General features: G+C 42.0%; 3 protein-coding genes across 10 annotated transcripts in view; 1 reads left to right on the top strand and 2 right to left on the bottom strand.

Moving 5' to 3' along the window:
• Positions 1-1,883: 1,883 nt before the first annotated feature.
• On the bottom strand, positions 1,884-4,439 carry LOC122322087 (uncharacterized). Its single transcript, XM_043213444.1, has one exon. It carries the CDS (start codon positions 4,437-4,439, stop codon positions 1,884-1,886), a length of 2,556 nt encoding a protein of 851 aa, XP_043069379.1.
• Positions 4,440-4,508: 69 nt separating this feature from the next.
• On the bottom strand, positions 4,509-7,336 carry LOC138926913 (uncharacterized). The gene is made up of 2 exons (XM_070282524.1): positions 7,061-7,336; positions 4,509-6,983 (listed from the first exon to the last, which is right to left on the bottom strand). The coding sequence occupies exons 1-2, from the start codon at positions 7,334-7,336 to the stop codon at positions 4,509-4,511; spliced, it is 2,751 nt and encodes a 916-aa protein (XP_070138625.1).
• Positions 7,337-11,797: 4,461 nt separating this feature from the next.
• Hcf (Host cell factor) overlaps positions 11,798-17,316 on the top strand; it is a 124,460-nt gene continuing 118,941 nt past the window's right edge. For 3 of the 8 annotated variants that reach the window (XM_043213367.1, XM_043213366.1, XM_043213365.1), the window contains exons 1-4: positions 11,822-11,991; positions 12,238-12,616; positions 14,438-14,747; positions 15,420-15,631. In XM_043213367.1, coding sequence (XP_043069302.1) covers positions 11,980-11,991; positions 12,238-12,616; positions 14,438-14,747; positions 15,420-15,631 — 913 coding nt within the window. In that variant the 5' untranslated portion in view covers positions 11,822-11,979. The other 5 variants (XM_070282473.1, XM_043213370.1, XM_070282474.1 and 2 more) reach the window with 5 other exon arrangements.

Genomic DNA, 17,316 nt, shown 5'->3' with positions numbered 1-17,316 from the left:
AACGGGGCTAAGAAGTCGAGTTCACACAACTCATTGTATGCAGGGTTTATTATAATGCATTTTAAATTTTTAAGCCTAGTACTGAGTTGACGAAAATCCGCTGTCGAACGAGTGACAGCTGTCAAACTCCATTTAAAAAAAACGGTGTAAAAAAAGGAAGAAGAAGAAATTTTTGCCTCCTAGATTTTGCGGGTACTGAGTTGACGAAAATGTTTGTTATCAAATTGAATGGCGTTGCCGGATCAAAATAAACAGCTGATCTCGGGGAGTTGAAAAAACTAATTTCATTTATTTCTATAGGTGAAACATGGAGTGACAATTGATCAAACAAAAAAATAGTCGGCCCGAAAAAAATTGAAATAAATTGAAATTAATTAGTGTGGTCAAGGCGAAGCCCATAATATGGGATTTGACCCACAAGGGGCATTTTAATGCCATAAAATGGCATTGAAATGATTTGTGATTGATTTTGATTTTGACCCAGTTTTCTATTTCTTAATCAGCTCCTTAGCGGCGAAATACATAAACAAAACACCAACATCCAATCGTTTTGAATTAATTTTTGCTTATTTGTTTTTTGTTTACAAACAACAGCTGTTCAGTTTTACCTTTTTTCTTAATTTTTTTGGTCACACTAGCTCGGTAGCTGAATAAAGTGCGATATCGTTATCGGATTTTCAACAGCGGATTTTTGTCAACTCAGTACTAGGCTTTACTTGCTGACCCGACAGAATTCGTACTGCCTAAAAATTAATTTTTTTTAATGATGCATGAAGTTGTATTATTATTTTTGACACATCATGTTCCTCATTAAAAAAAAGTAATAGCTTAATAAAAAGTTTTCCTGAAACACTGTCTATTTATAAGGTTTAAATTTAGAATTAACAGAAACACACTTCGATCGATTTAAATTTTTCTCATAAACTATTATTTTTGTTTTAAAAAGCGTTTAAAATCGAAGGGTAAATCCTTTAAACCCATAGCGATCAAGAAATTCTCTCCTTTGTATTTTCCTGTTATGTTTGTTGCCTCATTGACGTTATTTCTTCACAGCCAGTCAGGTTTTTTTTTATTGCTTTGTCGAGGCTTATTAAAGTTACGCTCTATGATGACAACTGATCCTACTTCTACCTGCAAACTGTGAGGCAATTCCAGTGAACTTAAAAAAACCGGAGGATAGTTGACAACGTCATCCTGGTTCATAATGGTGTCGACTGATTTGAAGGAAACCAAATGTCCTGGAAGAAAATTCTGAATATTCACATTGAAAGCCTTGACATCTTTTTTTTTCGCTGCCAATATGGCTCGTTCACCCAGCCAATTATGGTTGTTGAACTTTTGGGCGATATCTGGGAAAACATACTGGATAAGCTCCTCTTTTAAATCTGTGATGTGACAGAACTCTTTGGGAAATGGGATGAGTCCGGTCGTGATGTCCATTAGAACTTCATTAGTTCCTTTTTTTTAACGTTTTGAATGTGGAAATTTTATTCTTAAGATTAGCGCACTGCTACCCAATTGGCAGTTTAATCGAATCGGTTTTTACAAATTTTAACAATACTTAGTCTAAGCGTTACTTAGGGCAAGAAGTGATTAAATAGTGTCGTCTTGTGGCGACACTATTTAACCCCCACGCGTAGGTCCAAAGAAAGGTGAACTTCAAAAGCCTATTGCTATGGCGTACGGAACGGAACGGTTTTATTCTGTAAATTCATAAATTAGTCTACAATTCAAATTTAGCTCTTCTTCTTACCGCAGTGTGCCCTCCTACAATTCACAAAACAATGAGAAGCACTTTTCGGCGGCATTCACATTACAACTATTAGTAGGACCGTAATTCAAGATCGATAACTTAAAATACTACATTTCCTAATTATACTAACTTAACTATCGATAATGTTGTGACCGTCGACATCCCCGACCCCGTGAAGGCCCGCTTCACTTAAATCCAAAGCTGCAAGTTTAGAGACGGGCCGCAACATTGTCCAAGATAGTCCATTATCATTTACGCGCACAGTGGAGCGTCTGACGACTCCATCAGATCCGCTGTAGACCTCCTCCACGATGCCCTTGCGCCACTCTCGTCTGGGCAAGGCAGGATCGCAGACGAAGACCATATCGCCCTGGCGGATGGGCTCCGTTCTCCGGCACCACTTCTCGCGGCGCACAAGCGTAGGCAGGTACTCCATGACCCACCTCCTCCAGAAGCGGTCTCGCAGCATGCGGGCAATCCTCCACTGCTTTCGCGTAGAACCCTCCTTGGGCAGCTCCGCATCCAATCCAGGCGTATCTGGCAGGTTAGCTGCTCCCTTGAGCAGGTCATTTGGCGTCAACGGCGCCTCTTGGTCCGCATCCACTGGCAAGTGGGTGAGCGGACGCGAGTTGACTATATTCTCCGCCTCTATGAGTAGACTCTCCAACACATGGTCCCTCGGCGCGACTTCCTTCAGGATATGGCGCAGCACTCGCTTGACGCACTGCACCATCCGCTCCCATACTCCACTCTCAGACGGGTTGGAAGGGCAATTAAAGACCCATTCAATGCTCCTGCTGGACAACTCACTCTGTATCCTTTCCGTCTCGAACACGTCTCCAAATCGCCTGGCCTCCCTGTCAGCTCCTACGAAGTTCTTGCCGTTGTCACTCCGCAGTTTACGTACTGGTCCTCTACGGCAGTCGAAGTTCCTGATCGCTATTATACAGGAATCCGTTGACAGGTCATGCGCCAGCTCCAAATGAATCGCCCTTGTCGTCAAGCATGTAAACAGGACGACCCAACGCTTCTCTCTGTAACGGGCAACAGTCACCAGCAGTGGCCCAAAGTAGTCCAGTCCTGTGTACTGGAATGGCCATCCTCCAGCTTCCAAGCGATCCTCTGGAAGGGGTCCCATTGTCGGCGGTATCGGCCGCGTCCGTTGCAGCTTGCACACGTTGCACGACGAGATTATCTCCTTTAGCACTCGTCTTATCTTCGTGACCCAGAATCTCGTCCGGATCTGGGCAATCGTCGCATCCACGTTTTGATGCTTCATCTGGGCGTGGTAGTGTCTTACTACCATCTCCGTGAGACTGTGCTTGTGTGACAGTATCACAGGCCTCCTCGCACTGTACGGCATGGACAGCGCGGCATCGACTCTGCCATAAACTCGCAGAACTCCATATTTGTCCATGTACGGCGCCAGACTTCGAATCTCGCTCGAGTTGGCGACTTCCTTTCCGCGTTCCGCCGGCCTTATCTCGTCGGGAAACGACTCCAATTGGGCCTGCCTGATGAACAGGTTCTCCGCGGCCTCACACTCCGTCGCTGTGAGTCCATATTCCTCGAGCTCGCTTCTCTGCTGGCGGCACCGTCGCGCAAATCTCAGAACCCACCGGGATTCCGGGCTAAGGTCCGCCTTGTTCTGCGACCGCGTCGCATCATCCGCTGCGTTGTCAGCTGTAGGTACCCATCTCCACTGGGAAACCATCGACGACTCCAAAATCTCCGCCACTCGGTTGCCAACAAACTGCTTGTACCGGCGGTGGGTGCTGCCGATCCATTTCAGCACCGTTTTTGAATCAGTCCATAACACCGTCTCACTGATGTCCACGTTGTGTTCTTCCTTGACCGTGTTCATCACCCTGATTCCAAGGACCGCTGCCTGCAGCTCCAGCCGTGGGATGGACATCGTCCTCATCGGCGCACACTTCGTCTTTGCGCACACGAAGCTAACCAGCACGTTTCCGTCGTCGTACGTGACCCTCCAATAGGCCACCGCCGCGAATGCAGATTGACTTGCATCCACGAAAACGTGCAACTCGATGGTCCGAACTGCTCCACGCCCAAAATAGTGGCGAGGACATCGGAACTGTCTCACGGCGTCCATCTCTCTGCGCCAGGCAGCAAAGGCTCTGCCTATCTCCTCCGGCAGCGGATCGTCCCACTGGATCTTCTGCCTCCAGATCTCCCGCAGCAACAGCTTCGCTGTAATCATCAGGCAGCACAGGAACCCCAATGGGTCGAACGTTGACATCAGCAGGCTCAAAAACTCCCTCTTTGTTGGGACTCGGTCTCCACTTAGGACGCTTTTTGGCACTCGATGATACTCCACGTTGAATCTGAAGTCATCCGTTGCTACCTGCATTCCAAGGATTTTCTGCTCAGACTCACCCCATCCGATGGTCTTGACTTGTCCAGGTGGTCCCAACGCCGCTTCCACGATGGGTGAGCTGGATGAGAACTGGCATAGTTCGAATCCAGCCTCCGCGTGTATCTCCTTCACTCGGCTAGATACCTCAATAGCTTCGCTCTCCGTATCGAAACTATCCACGTAGTCATCGACGTAATGGTGGTCGATGATGGCCTTGACTGCCCTCGGATCTGAATCCCGATACTTCAGGGCATTCACAGTCTTGACGTAGTGCGCCGTTCTTGGCGAGCAGGCTGCTCCAAACGTCATTACGTTCATTTCGTATATATCCGGCTCTCGATCGTCGTTGCCATCTCTCCAGAGGAACCGTTGGGAACATCAATCCTCGGGTCGGATCAGCACTTGGTAGAACATCTCCTTGATGTCCCCGCAGACTCCCACTGCTCCTTCTCTGAAGTGGAAGAGCACAGCTGGCAAGGGCTTGTAGTGCTGTGGCCCTTTGTCCAGCGCCGAATTGAGTGAGGTTCCTCCAACCTTGGCTGCAGCATCGAACACAAGCCGGACCTTTCCGGGCTTGTTTGGGTTTTCCACACCAAAATGTGGCAAATACCACAGCTTGTCGCTCTTCACCGCGACCTCATCCAGCAGCTTCCTTGCATATTCTTTGGAAACGTAATCCTTAATGATACGGTCGTATTCCAGAGCCAACTGCCCGTTGCGCTTCAACTTCTTCTCGACGTTGATCAGCCGTCTGTGCGCCATCTCATAGATCCGTGGCAGTACAGCGTGGTCGTCCTTCCAGAGCAATCCCGTCTGGTAGCGACGCCCCACTTTCACCGTGGTGTCTTCGAGGATCCTTTGGGCCCGCGCGTCGTCGCTGGCTGCGACCGGTGGCGCGAGCTTCACACCAAAGCTTTCCATCTCGAAGTAGTCCTCCACCATCTTTTCCATCGAATCGTCCATTGACACGGCTAGAAGGCAAAACCTCGGTGACAGCGTAGTTGATTGTCCACTTACTGGCCCAAACACGACCCATCCAAGCTCAGTTGCGGCCGCAAACAGTCCCTCTCTGGCAAACCGCCTCGTCCTAAGTGGCAATCCCCAATGTCCATGGTCCAGTCCGATGAGCAACTTCGGCACCACGTTGCTGTAGGGCTTCATCGGCAGTCTCAAATCCCGTTGCACGCCCTGGACATCTCGTCGACTTAACGTCTGCATCGGCAGTCTCAAGTTTGAAACGGCGTACACGTTCTTCAACGGGTGGCGAGTGGGCTTCCCAGCTCCACTTATCTCCAGACTCACCACGTTGGTAGGCTCCCTGCTGGCTCTTCCTCCAAACCATTGGATGTTCAGCTGTCGATGTTCGCCTCGCAATCCCAGATCCCTCCGTAGCTCGTCGTCGATCATCGTGACGGAGGATCCTTCATCTAACAGCGCGTATGTGTCCACCTGGCGACCAGCTCCGTACAGTGTTACTGGCAGTATACGGAACAAAAGTCGGCCTCCTTCGACGTCAATACTTAAGTTCCTCTGCATGGGCGCCTCCGCCGGCTGCGGGGCCCTTCTCTCCAGGCTGTTTCTGCGGACAGCCGACTGCTGAGTCCTCTCGTGGTCCCTGTAACCACCTCGTGGCGAAGACCTCCTTTCCGGGCTGCGTCTGGAAACAGCTGACATCTGGTTCCCTCCGTTGTGGCGCCTGAAGCCACCTCGCTGTTCCGGCCTTCTTCGCCCTTCGTCCTCTCCATGTAGCAGACGGTGATGCAATCTGCGGCATCCGTTGATCTGGCACTCGCCATGCACATCGCAGGATCTGGTCGTATGCCGTAAGCATGTGAAGCAGAGCCGATGCGTCTTCACCATGCTCCACCTGCCCGGTGGCGAAGCTCCGATGAACTCCCTGCAGCTCGTCGTAGCATGTTGCCCTCCACAAATTGGGCAACCTCCATGCCGGTCATCCCGCTGCTCGTATCCGTTCTGGTCGACGCTCGCGTGTAGAACTCGACGCCTCGGGTCCTTTCCCTCGACGTCCAAAATCGTACACACGATTTTTGCGTACTCCTGTAGCCACACGCTGAAGTGCGCTACAGTGGGAAAGGGCTCGATTGATGCAGCGTGCCTGGCCCAATCCACTCGTTTGCTGGTAGGAAGCTTTGCCACAAGCTCCTCCATGAGGGTGGGGTTTCCCATATGTTGCTCCGCCTTCGCCGACTGCAAGAAGGCCGTGAGGTTACTCACTCTAGTTTCGAAGGGAACGATCCTCGCCAGGTTTTGCTCCGTAATCGGCTGCACCTCTCGCACGCTGTTCAGCTGGCTGCGTATTAGCTGCTCCGGTCGGCCAAACCTAAAACGCAGCTGCTCCATCACGGCTCTGACGTTCGCAGGGTGAATCAGCAGCGACTTCACAGTCTCGCGTGCTTCATCCTTCAGCGCCTTCAACAGCCTCTGGTTGTTCTCCAGGTCCGTGCAGTTGTACGCTTGGGTCGTCTCCACAAATGCACAATTAAAGATGGTCCAATCCTCGGGCTGCCCTACAAATATAGGCAAGCCCGGGAGCCTCCTTGGCCCATTCGCTCCTTGGGCTCCATTCGGTGTCATCGAGGCGTAGGATCCCACAAATTGCGATGCAGTTGCCACGTTGAGGATGCTCCCGCCCGGTAGCACGAATCCATGCGCTGTCTGCGCAGCATTTGTAGCACACAGTGGGTTGCTAGTCGTTAGCAACGGTGGTCCACTCCAAGATGGCGGCAGCGTGTAGGTCACACTGGTCGCACCAAAACTGCTATTTGGGACCGGCCCGACTCCGTTAGTTTGGGCCTCACCGTTCGATGTGGCGGCTAATGGCGGTCCGCTCCACTGTTGGCGCCATTTGCGCTTGGGCCAACTGCGATTGGCGCGCAATTGGCGGTGCTCGCTGTGTTCATGTCTCTAACCTGCTTCAGCTCATTCTCCAACGCCGTGATCCTATCCAAAAGGTACGGCGTGAGTGGCTGGCCCACCTCCGGCTCTGAGCTCGCAGCTGCTGTTACAGTACTCCTTGGTTGGGACGCTACTGTAGTCACTGTAGTGGCTGGGCGAGAAATGGCCGCCGACGTGGTTATGTTAACCCTTGGCCGGTTTTCTGCTGCACTACTCGCTGGCTGCTGCGTTGTTGTAGGGGTGGCTTCCCCTGCGTTCAGCCGGGTACTCCTCCTGGGGGAATGCTGCATCTCCAAGTATCCTAATAAATATGATGCGGATATGGCGCTGCCCTAGCGCTCCAAAATGGCAGACTCCAAAATAACGGACCTGTGCCGTTTGGCTGCTGCCGCTGATGCTTGGCGCTCCTTGCGCTTCCTAACCTGACGCTGGCTGCGTCTCCGTGTCGCTGGCTGCGACTCCGTCCGTACTCAGAGGTCGGCGCTGGCTACGCCCTCTACGTCGCTGGCTGCGACTCCTCTGCAGGTACGAGAACTGCGCTCCGTGCGCTCCTGGCAACTCTGTAGCTGGTCGTCAAGCCGTCCTCCAGCGCAAGTTGCCCTTGCAGTCTCCCTAGGACTGCGAATAAAAGATGTCGTCTTGTGGCATGTGCGGAGTTGCCTTAAACGGCTCCCCCCACGCGTAGGTCCAAAGAAAGGTGAACTTCAAAGGCCTATTGCTATGACGTACGGAACGGAACGGTTTTATTCTGTAAATTCATAAATTAGTCTACAATTCAAATTTAGCTCTTCTTCTTACCGCAGTGTGCCCTCCTACAATTCACAAAACAATGAGAAGCACTTTTCGGCAGCATTCACATTACAACTATTTGTAGGACCGTAATTAAAGATCGATAACTTAAAATACTACATTTCCTAATTATACTAACTTAACTATCGATAATGTTGTGACCGACAAATAGTTTTTTATTTTATTTTATTTTTATTTATGTTTATGTCGAGGATGACGAAATGGCTAGGTCGAGATCCGGTTTGGTAGGTCTTGAGGGTGGTGTCTTTTCAGTCTTCTTCTCCTAATAGCAGCGGTACCAAGTTTTTTAGCTAGGCTGTTGAGGTGCTCATTTAGTCCATTTCCATTTGTTTCCGAGCATGTTCCTGCAGCTTGTCTCCGATTTTGGGCACGTTGAGATCTCGTTCGATGTCTCTGGTTCGCATAAACCACGGAGCTCCAGAGAATCTTCGAAGAGTTTTCGCTTGCAAAACTCGGATTTTGTTCAGGTTGGTTTTTGCAGCGATACCATAAACCTGGAGTCCGTAGAAAAGGCTTGGCGCTAATATGGACTTGAATATCTGCACCTTACATGACAGTGCGAGCTTGTTGCGTGGTGTGAGGAGCCAAGACATCCGAGCCACTTTAGTCCTGAACGAGTTTTCGATACAGGTAATGTGCCTGCCAAATGTGAGTTTTTTTGTACAAAGTGACACCAAGGTACTTATTGGCAGGAAGGGCTCTGATTGGACTATCGTTGAGGTTGACTCCTGGGCAGGTACTTCGGCAATTGGTAAACGTTACATTGGTACATTTGTCTGCGTTTACACGAATGTTTCAGTTCGTGGCCCATTGGTGAAATGCGTCCAGATACTCCTGCAAGGCAAAAGTGGCTGCCAAGATACTACTGCTTTTGGTCAGGACAGCAGTGTCATCAGCATAGAATGCAATTAGCACGTCTTGCTTATTCACTTCAGTGATTGGAGTTTGTGTAGGCATACCTGAAGCATAGATAGAGTATAGAGTAGGGCCGAGGACGTTACCTTGGGGAACACCAGCAGAGATCGGTTTGGTGGACGACTTGTATCCATCATCAGATACGTGGAAGGTGCGTTCTTCCAGGAAGCTTTTCACGAGCTAAAACAGCTGTGGGGTAAGAAGACTTTTTGCTTTAAACCGGAGCCCAGGTTGCCATACTCTGTCAAAAGTCTACTGAATGTCAAGGAAGGCAGCAACTGCATACTCCTTCTTTTCAAAGGCTTCTGAGGTAAAGTTAACAACTCATGTTGAAGACGTAAGCCGAACTGGAATTTCGGGATGGCACTGGTGACATTCTCAAGAGTAAGTAGCCTGTTCAGGATCAGCCTTTCCATGATTTTTTCCAGGGATGGTAAAAGACTAATGGGCCTGTATGAGTCCACGTCAGTTGGCGATTATTTAATTTTTCCCTATATTTCGAAGTTAATGCTGAAAAAAAATATGGAAATTGAATAAAATTAATTGTATTATATTTATTTCCAGTTACCCATAAAGTAAAAAAAAAAATAATTGATATTTTTAAACAAAAACATATAAAATTAAGAGATAACTTAATAGACGACGTTTTAAAAGTGTTTCCTTGAAAACTTTTCATCGCGTTTCGCTGAAATCAGTGCTTAAGCCTGTTTATGAAAAAGTGCTTAGTGTCGACAGGTTTAATTTTGTTTTAATAATTTCAAACCAGATTCCCAAATTTAATATTTTCATTCATTATAGTGCTTATCTGGAGTTATGATGCACTTTTCGTGAAAAAAATAAATTCCCATGTATTCATTATATTGGCGGGTGTTTTAATTTTGGTCAAACCACCACCTCCGACACATATCGAAAAGAACAAACATACTTCATCAATATCGATACAAGAACCTTGACATTATTGTAACATTTTTATAATTTATATTGTATAACACAGGGACCGTAATTGTTATAATTTTTAAAATAAAAATTATAAAACAAAAATTTTTTGTTGATTTTTATGACAAAAATTGAAATATAACTCTTATTTTTAATTTTTATAATAATTATTAAGAATAAAAATTATTTTTCAATTTTTATAAAATAAATAAAAATAAAAATTATGATTCAATTTTTATTAAAAAAATTGAAAATAAGTGTTACGATTCAATTTATAATTTATTTCTAGTAGAAATATAACTAAATAAATTGAATAATTGAGGATTCCATGATTAAAACATTTTTAGGACCTGTTTTTTTAATAAAGAGTAATATTGTCATTGCAGATGCCATTATTAAAAAATTTTTCTTCACATAATTCACATAATCGAGTCTTCCTTTTGTAATGAACACTGTTATTTATGGAATTATTAAGGAATCCTTGATTATGTCCTTTAAGGACATTCGATACATCATTTGAAAGGTACTGCGCCACAGATCATAAAAATGTAAGCGGTTTTGTAATAGTCCACTCGGTTCAGAAATTATTTGCATTCAATTTTTATTTTAAATTTTTATATTAAAAATTTAATCTAACACTTATTTTCAATTTTTTTTTTATAAAAATTGAATCATAATTTTGTATTTTTATTTTTTTTATAAAAATTGAAAAATAATTCTTATTCTGAATTATTATTATAAAAATTGAAAATAAGAGTTATATTTCAATTTTAGCATTAGAAATTGATATAAAAGTTTATTGTGTTTCTGAATTCACCGTTAAAAAATATGTGTATATGTGTATGGTATATGTGTCCTTTTCCCACTCCAAACAAAGATTTTTTTGTTGTTCAATTTTTTTCAACTCATAAGTCTTATTTGCAGTCCCTGGTATAACAATTTCATACATTTCATGGTAAGAAAATTTGTTTAAGAATCGGCCAACTATTACCGATATTTGTGATATATATCTGTTTTTGGGGGGAACATTTCTTAAAATCTTAAAATAAATCTGTCTTAAGGGGGGACATCTGAGTAAAGTTTTGAAAAAATTGAATATTTTTTTTTTTCGCTTTAAAAATTTATTAGAGTTTTTAAAATAACATATCTAAAAATAGAGTCCGGCCAAAGTGTCTAAGTGTCGAAATTTTTCATAGGTATATCCCACAGTACTTAAAACTTTAAACGCATTTTTCTCGAAACAGCTTTTTTTGAGTTGGCCGAACACATAACTCGAACAACTCTTAACCTATCGATCTAAAATTTTGACAGTATACTCAGAATACCTATGTCTATCGACACACGTAGGATTTATAGTGCTTACTCTTCTTTTTATCAACCATTTTGTGACGTTTTTTGCTTGTGAAAATTGAAAGTTTTTTTCAATCACTCACCATTTTGCAAAAAATCAATATATCGAAAAAATCATACGTGTGTCGATAGCCGTTGATATACAGAAACTAACCAAACTTGATTTTTTGTTCTAGATTAGTGGTCGGCACCCCAATACATTAATATGATTTTAACGCATTAGTGTTAGTTCCGAATAGCAGAAAGTAGGCTGTGAGCATGACGTTTCACACATTCACACTGTGTGTGTGTGGCAGAGCTCGGGCAGAGAAATTTCCTATGCCCTCGGGATAGGGCCGTGCCGACCTCTGTTCTAGATCAAAAATTAAGGACGTTAGGTGTTCGGCCATGGACCCCCTTTAAAAAATAGAGCCTACGAATAAAGGCTGCAGAGCCGCCATTTTGTTTTCGATTTATTAAAAAAAAATTTATTTTGTACTTTAAATATAATATAATAAAACCTCATTTACAAATTTTCGATTGGCCAAAAAAAGATCCAGAAAATCCGCTTTTTTCGCCTGTTACTCAGATGTCCCCTCTTAAGAATGAAATGTCCCAAAACATAAATACATATTTTGGACAAACACTACAAATTCACTTGCATTATAAAAAAAAATTAATTTTTCATACATGAAATATTTTAATACCGATATCTGATATTTTTAAAGTATTATTTCGATATTATTTTGTTGAAAATATCGAAAAATCTAACACCACTAGCAAACTTGATTGTGTGTGACTATTTGGTTCGGGGTACACTGTAGGTAACGTGAAATATATGTGTATATGTTTTATTTATATACATACCAAATTGAACAAGAAGTTCAAATAATACCTATTAAAAAGAAAAAAGAAATTTGTGCTTTTAAACTGTTGTTTGTTTATGCAGATTCGCGTAAGTGTAACCCTGAAATGCTTTACCCTAATGGTGAAGCGTCCATTGCCAGCATTGCCAGATTAAAATAAACTTAACTAGAGCCCATTACCTTCGTCAGTATTTTGAACTTCTAAAATTGTGTAAATTAAAAATTGGTAATAAAAAATACTTCCCATAAGGAATCTTCCCTTAACCGTATTTCCCAAAAAATATCTATTCGTTAAAAAAAAGACATACATATGTTAATTCTCTAATACTTTTTAGGATAATTTTGATTTGTACAGAAAATGCATCCTTAAACCGTCAACTAAGCAATACTATAGTACATTAAATATGGAATGTACTGATACAGTGAATGGAACCATCTCTTCAGGAGAAGGTATTTTAGTTGACTTAAACACCGAACAAGCTTTACAAACTGATCAGCTCTCAACATGTAATTTGCTTGATATGGATATAGAAAAAAATTCCGACTATTCACATAAAAACCTACCGGGATTTCGATGGAAACGTGTTCTCAACCCCACAGGTCCACAGCCGCGACCTAGGCACGGTCACCGCGCTATAAACATAAAAGAGCTCATGGTGGTCTTTGGCGGCGGTAATGAAGGAATTGTCGACGAATTGCACGTGTATAACACTGGTATTTAAATAAATCGCTCTAGTGTTTATAGTTATTTAAGTCGTTTTCATAAAAATGAATGATGAATTTTCATTATAATGAATGGTAATTTGTAGATACTATAAACAAATTATTTAGATCGATAACTTGTATTTTTCGCCGGTGTTAGGGCCAACAAATCTGCCGTCAGCACGCATTGAGATTTATTTGATGGTAATTGGAGGGTTCCAAAATTTGAAATTTAATATTTGCTAACTACATAAATTCTTATATCGAAAGTGTAGCCCTATGTTTTGAAAGTGGTGACCCGGCTTCCGCGCATGTTGTCTGGTAGCCGCTGTTGTGTTGCAGTGCATTGCCGATAGCGCGGATCGGAAAGCAATGTGGTTGTGCCTTATCCGCAGGTGACGCTGGCCTTGCATTATTTTCGTGACGACTATGCTGGATCAGCTTGGCAACTTCGTCATGGGTAACCATGATAAGGGGGGACATCTGAGTAACAGGCGAAAAAAAAGTGGATTTCCTTTAATTTTTTTTTTTTGGCCAAATGAAAAAGCCAAGCGAAAATTTTTAAATGAGGTTTTATTATATTATATATATTTACAGTACAAAAGTTTTAAGTACTGTGGGATATACCTCTGAGGCGTTGCCGCAGAATGAAAAATTTCGACACTTAGGCACTTTTGCCGCACTTTTTATACCCTTGCAGAGGGTATTATAATTTTGTCCAAAAGTGTGCAACGCAGTGAAGGAGACATCTCCGACCCTATAAAGTATATATATTCTTGATCAGGATCACCTCCTGAGTTGATATGAGCATGTCCGTCTGTCCGTCTGTCTGTCTGTCCGTCTGTCTGTCCGTTTCTACGCGAACTAGTCTCTCAGTTTTAAAGCTATCGTCTTGAAACTTTGCACACACCCTTCTTTCCTTTGCACGCAGTATATAAGTCGGAACGGCCGGGATCGGCCTACTATATCCTATAGCTGCCATATAACTGATTGATCGGAAATGGTATAACTTTGGTGTTTTTAGAGTTAGAGAGTTCAAATTTGACATGAGAGATATGTTTGGCAAAATATTACGACATGCCAAATTTCATAAGGATCGGCCGACTATATCCTATAGCTGCCATATAACTGAACGATCGGAAATGACCCAACTTTCGTGTTTTTGATGATAGAAAGTTGGCACTTGGTACACATTCTATTTTTGGTCAGTTAATCCGATCTACCAAATTTCATAACGATCGGTTGACTATATCTTATAGCTGACATATAACTGAACGATCGGAAATGGTATTTGGTAGAAATATCAACTTTCGTATTTTTAAAGATAGAAGCTTGCGACTTTTTTTTAGATTTTTTATTGTAATTAATTGGTTTTATTATGATGTAATCATAAGGATCGGCCAACTATATCCGATGTTTGCGATATATATCCGGTTTTAGCTGCAAGGGTATATCAACTTCGGCTCCGCCCGAAGTTAGCTTTGCTTTCTTGTTTTTTTGATATGTTTTTTTAAGACTAAAGAATTTTTTAAGCGAAAAAAAATTTTTCGATTTTTTCAAAACTCTACTCAGATGTCCCCCCTTAACCTATTTCAATATTTTGTTAATATTTTTTTTATTATTATAATTTTTTTTTGTTAATTAATTATTAATTTTTTGAGCTAGTTGGGAAAGACAGTTTCAACGTTCCGCTTGTAAAATAAGATTTATTAAATGTTTTCTAGTATTATATATCAAATTATCTGACATAAAATTTCTAAAAAAAAATGCATTTTATTTTTTATTATTAATATCCTTAATTGGAAACTACGCTTATTATTACTATTTTATTAGTTACAAATCAATGGTATGTACCCGTCCTTAAAGGGGATGTGCCGAACGGATGCGCCGCGTATGGATTTGTCGTTGAAGGTACACGAATGTTCGTCTTTGGGGGAATGATCGAATACGGAAAATATTCGAACGAACTATATGAACTTCAAGCTACCAAATGGGAGTGGAGAAAAATGTACCCAGAATCCCCAGAACCGGGAATTTCTCCGTGCCCTCGTTTGGGACACAGTTTTACGATGGTTGGAGAAAAAATATTTTTGTTTGGTGGCTTGGCGAACGAATCGGATGACCCTAAAAATAATATTCCAAAGTAAGTTATTAAGTAAGTAAGGTATTATAATTTTGTCCAAAAGTGTGCAACGCAGTGAAGGAGACATCTCCGACCCTATAAAGTATATATATACTTGATCAGAATCACCTCCTGAGTTTATTTGAGCATTCCCGTCTGTCTGTCTGTTTCTAGGAAAATTAGTCCCTCAGTTTCGAAGCTATCGACTTCAAACATTTCACACAGCATTTTATTTTCTCGCAGTATATAAGTCGGAATCGGCCGTCCATATCCTTGTCATATAATTGATTGATCGGAAATCTTATAACTTTGGTGTTTTTACATTTAGAGAGTTCGGATTTTGATGAATGAACCAAACTTTCGTGTTTTAGAAGATAGAAAACTGAAACTTCGGAACTGACTATATTTAGTTTGCCGACAATATCCTAAAGCAGCCATATAACTGAACGATCGGAAATGGTGTATGGTAAAAATACCAACTTTGGTGTTTTTGAAGAAAAAAGCTTGGGACCTATTTTTAGTTTTTGTATTGTAATAAATTGATTATATTTTAATATTCTCATTAGGATCGGCCAACTATATCCGAAGTTTGCGATACATATCCGCTTTTAACTGCAATGGTATATTAACTTCGGCTCGTCCCGAAGTTTGCTTTCCTCTCTTTTTCATTATTCCTTTCTACATTTTTAACAGGTATTTAAATGATTTGTATATATTGGATACTAGAGGAGTACACAGTCACAATGGGAAGTGGATAGTGCCTAAAACATATGGCGATAGTCCACCACCACGAGAGTCTCACACTGGTATTTCCTTTTCTTGCAAGAATACTGGAAAACTTAATCTTTTAATTTATGGCGGAATGAGTGGATGCCGATTAGGCGATTTGTGGCTGCTTGATACTGGTAAATATTTTTACTCATAATTAGCCCTTATTACCTATGGAGTAATTGTCTAGGGGGTGTAATAAAAGAAAGAAAAATTGATTATAGTTTTGCGGGAAATGTAGTTACGAAATCCGCTGTAAAATATATATATGTATTCTTAATCAGGGTGACGTGTCGAAAAAATGTAAGCATGTACGTCTGTTTCTATGCATTTTTGACATTTTCACTTAGACACAACAAGGCTAACTTTTTCCATTTTTTTTAAGCTGTTATTGTGTCTAAGTGTGTTGCATTTTTAGACCTAAGCTAAACCTACCAAATATTATCAGCAACTCGCGTTTATGTTGCCGTCAAATTAATCTAAGCTTAGAATTTTGCCACGCCCCTTTCATGGCATAAATTAAAAAAGATTATACTAAGACCAATTTTTAAATTAGAGCAAAGATTATAAAGTACATAGAAGGAACATCAGGGCCCAAAACGGTCAACTTTTTTCGTCGAGCTTGTTGGTGAGTGAGAGTACCCCTTGCAGAGGGTATTATAATTTTGGTCAAAAGTGTGCAACGCAGTGAAGGAGACATCTCCGATCCTATAAAGTATATTCATTTTTGATCCGGATCACCTCGTGAGTTTATATGACCATGTCAGTCTGTCCACGCCATATAACTGATTGATTGGAAATGCTGTAACCTGGTTGTTTTGCATGAGTGCTATTTTTTTTTTTTTTTTTTTTTTTTTTTTTTTTTTTTTTTAGCAACATAATTTTTGGCCGTGCCAAATTTTATAAGGATCGGCCGATTATATCCTATAGCTGTCATATAACTGAACGATCGGAAATGGTATTTGGTAAAAGTACCAACTTTGGTATTTTTGAAGATAGAAGCTTGGTACTTTGTTTTAGCTTTATTTTTTATTAATTGGTTATATTATGATATTCTCATAAAGATCGGCCAACTATATCCTATGTTTGTGATAACTGCAGGATTTAACTGCAAGGGTATATCAACTTCGGCTCCGCACGAAGTTATATCGTGCGTTCAGTTATATGGCAGCTATAAGATATAGTCGGCCGATCGTTATGAAACTCGGTAGGTCGGATAAACTGACCAAAAATATAATCTGTAATCTGTTCCAGCTTTCTATCTTCAAAAAGACCGAAGTTATACCATTTCCGATCAATCAGTTATATGGCTGCTATAGGATATAGTCGGCCGATTCCGACTTATATACTGCGTGCAAAGGAAAGAAGGGTGTGTGCAAAGTTTCAAGTCGATAGCTTTAAAACTGAGAGACTAGTTTGCGTAGAAACAGACAAACGGACAGACAGACGGACATGCTCATATCAACTCAGGAGGTGATCCTGATCAAGAATATACATACTTTATAGGGTCGAAGATGTCTCCTTCACTGCGTTGCACACTTTTGGACAAAATTATAATACCCTCTGCAAGGGTATAATGACTAATTGTCGCCGTTTTCCTCCACAATTGAACTACCCATTTTGTTGGGTGATTTTTGGAATATTTGCAACGTAAACAGCTCAATCAATATCTAAATAGTCATATGCTTGCTCCGCTTTGTTTATGATAACATTTAATGGTTGTCCGTAATGGACAGTTTTAAATAAAAGTTACCCTGCTATTACAAAAAAAAAAAAAAACGATCTATCTTAAAAAGCACAAAAGTTGGGTCATTTCCGATCA

This window comes from Drosophila bipectinata, chromosome 4, assembly GCF_030179905.1.
Source record: "Drosophila bipectinata strain 14024-0381.07 chromosome 4, DbipHiC1v2, whole genome shotgun sequence".
NCBI classification, from domain to species: domain Eukaryota; kingdom Metazoa; phylum Arthropoda; class Insecta; order Diptera; family Drosophilidae; genus Drosophila; species Drosophila bipectinata.
The sequence above is the reverse complement of the archived record's forward strand: the minus strand, read 5'-3'. Positions and strand labels throughout refer to the sequence as shown.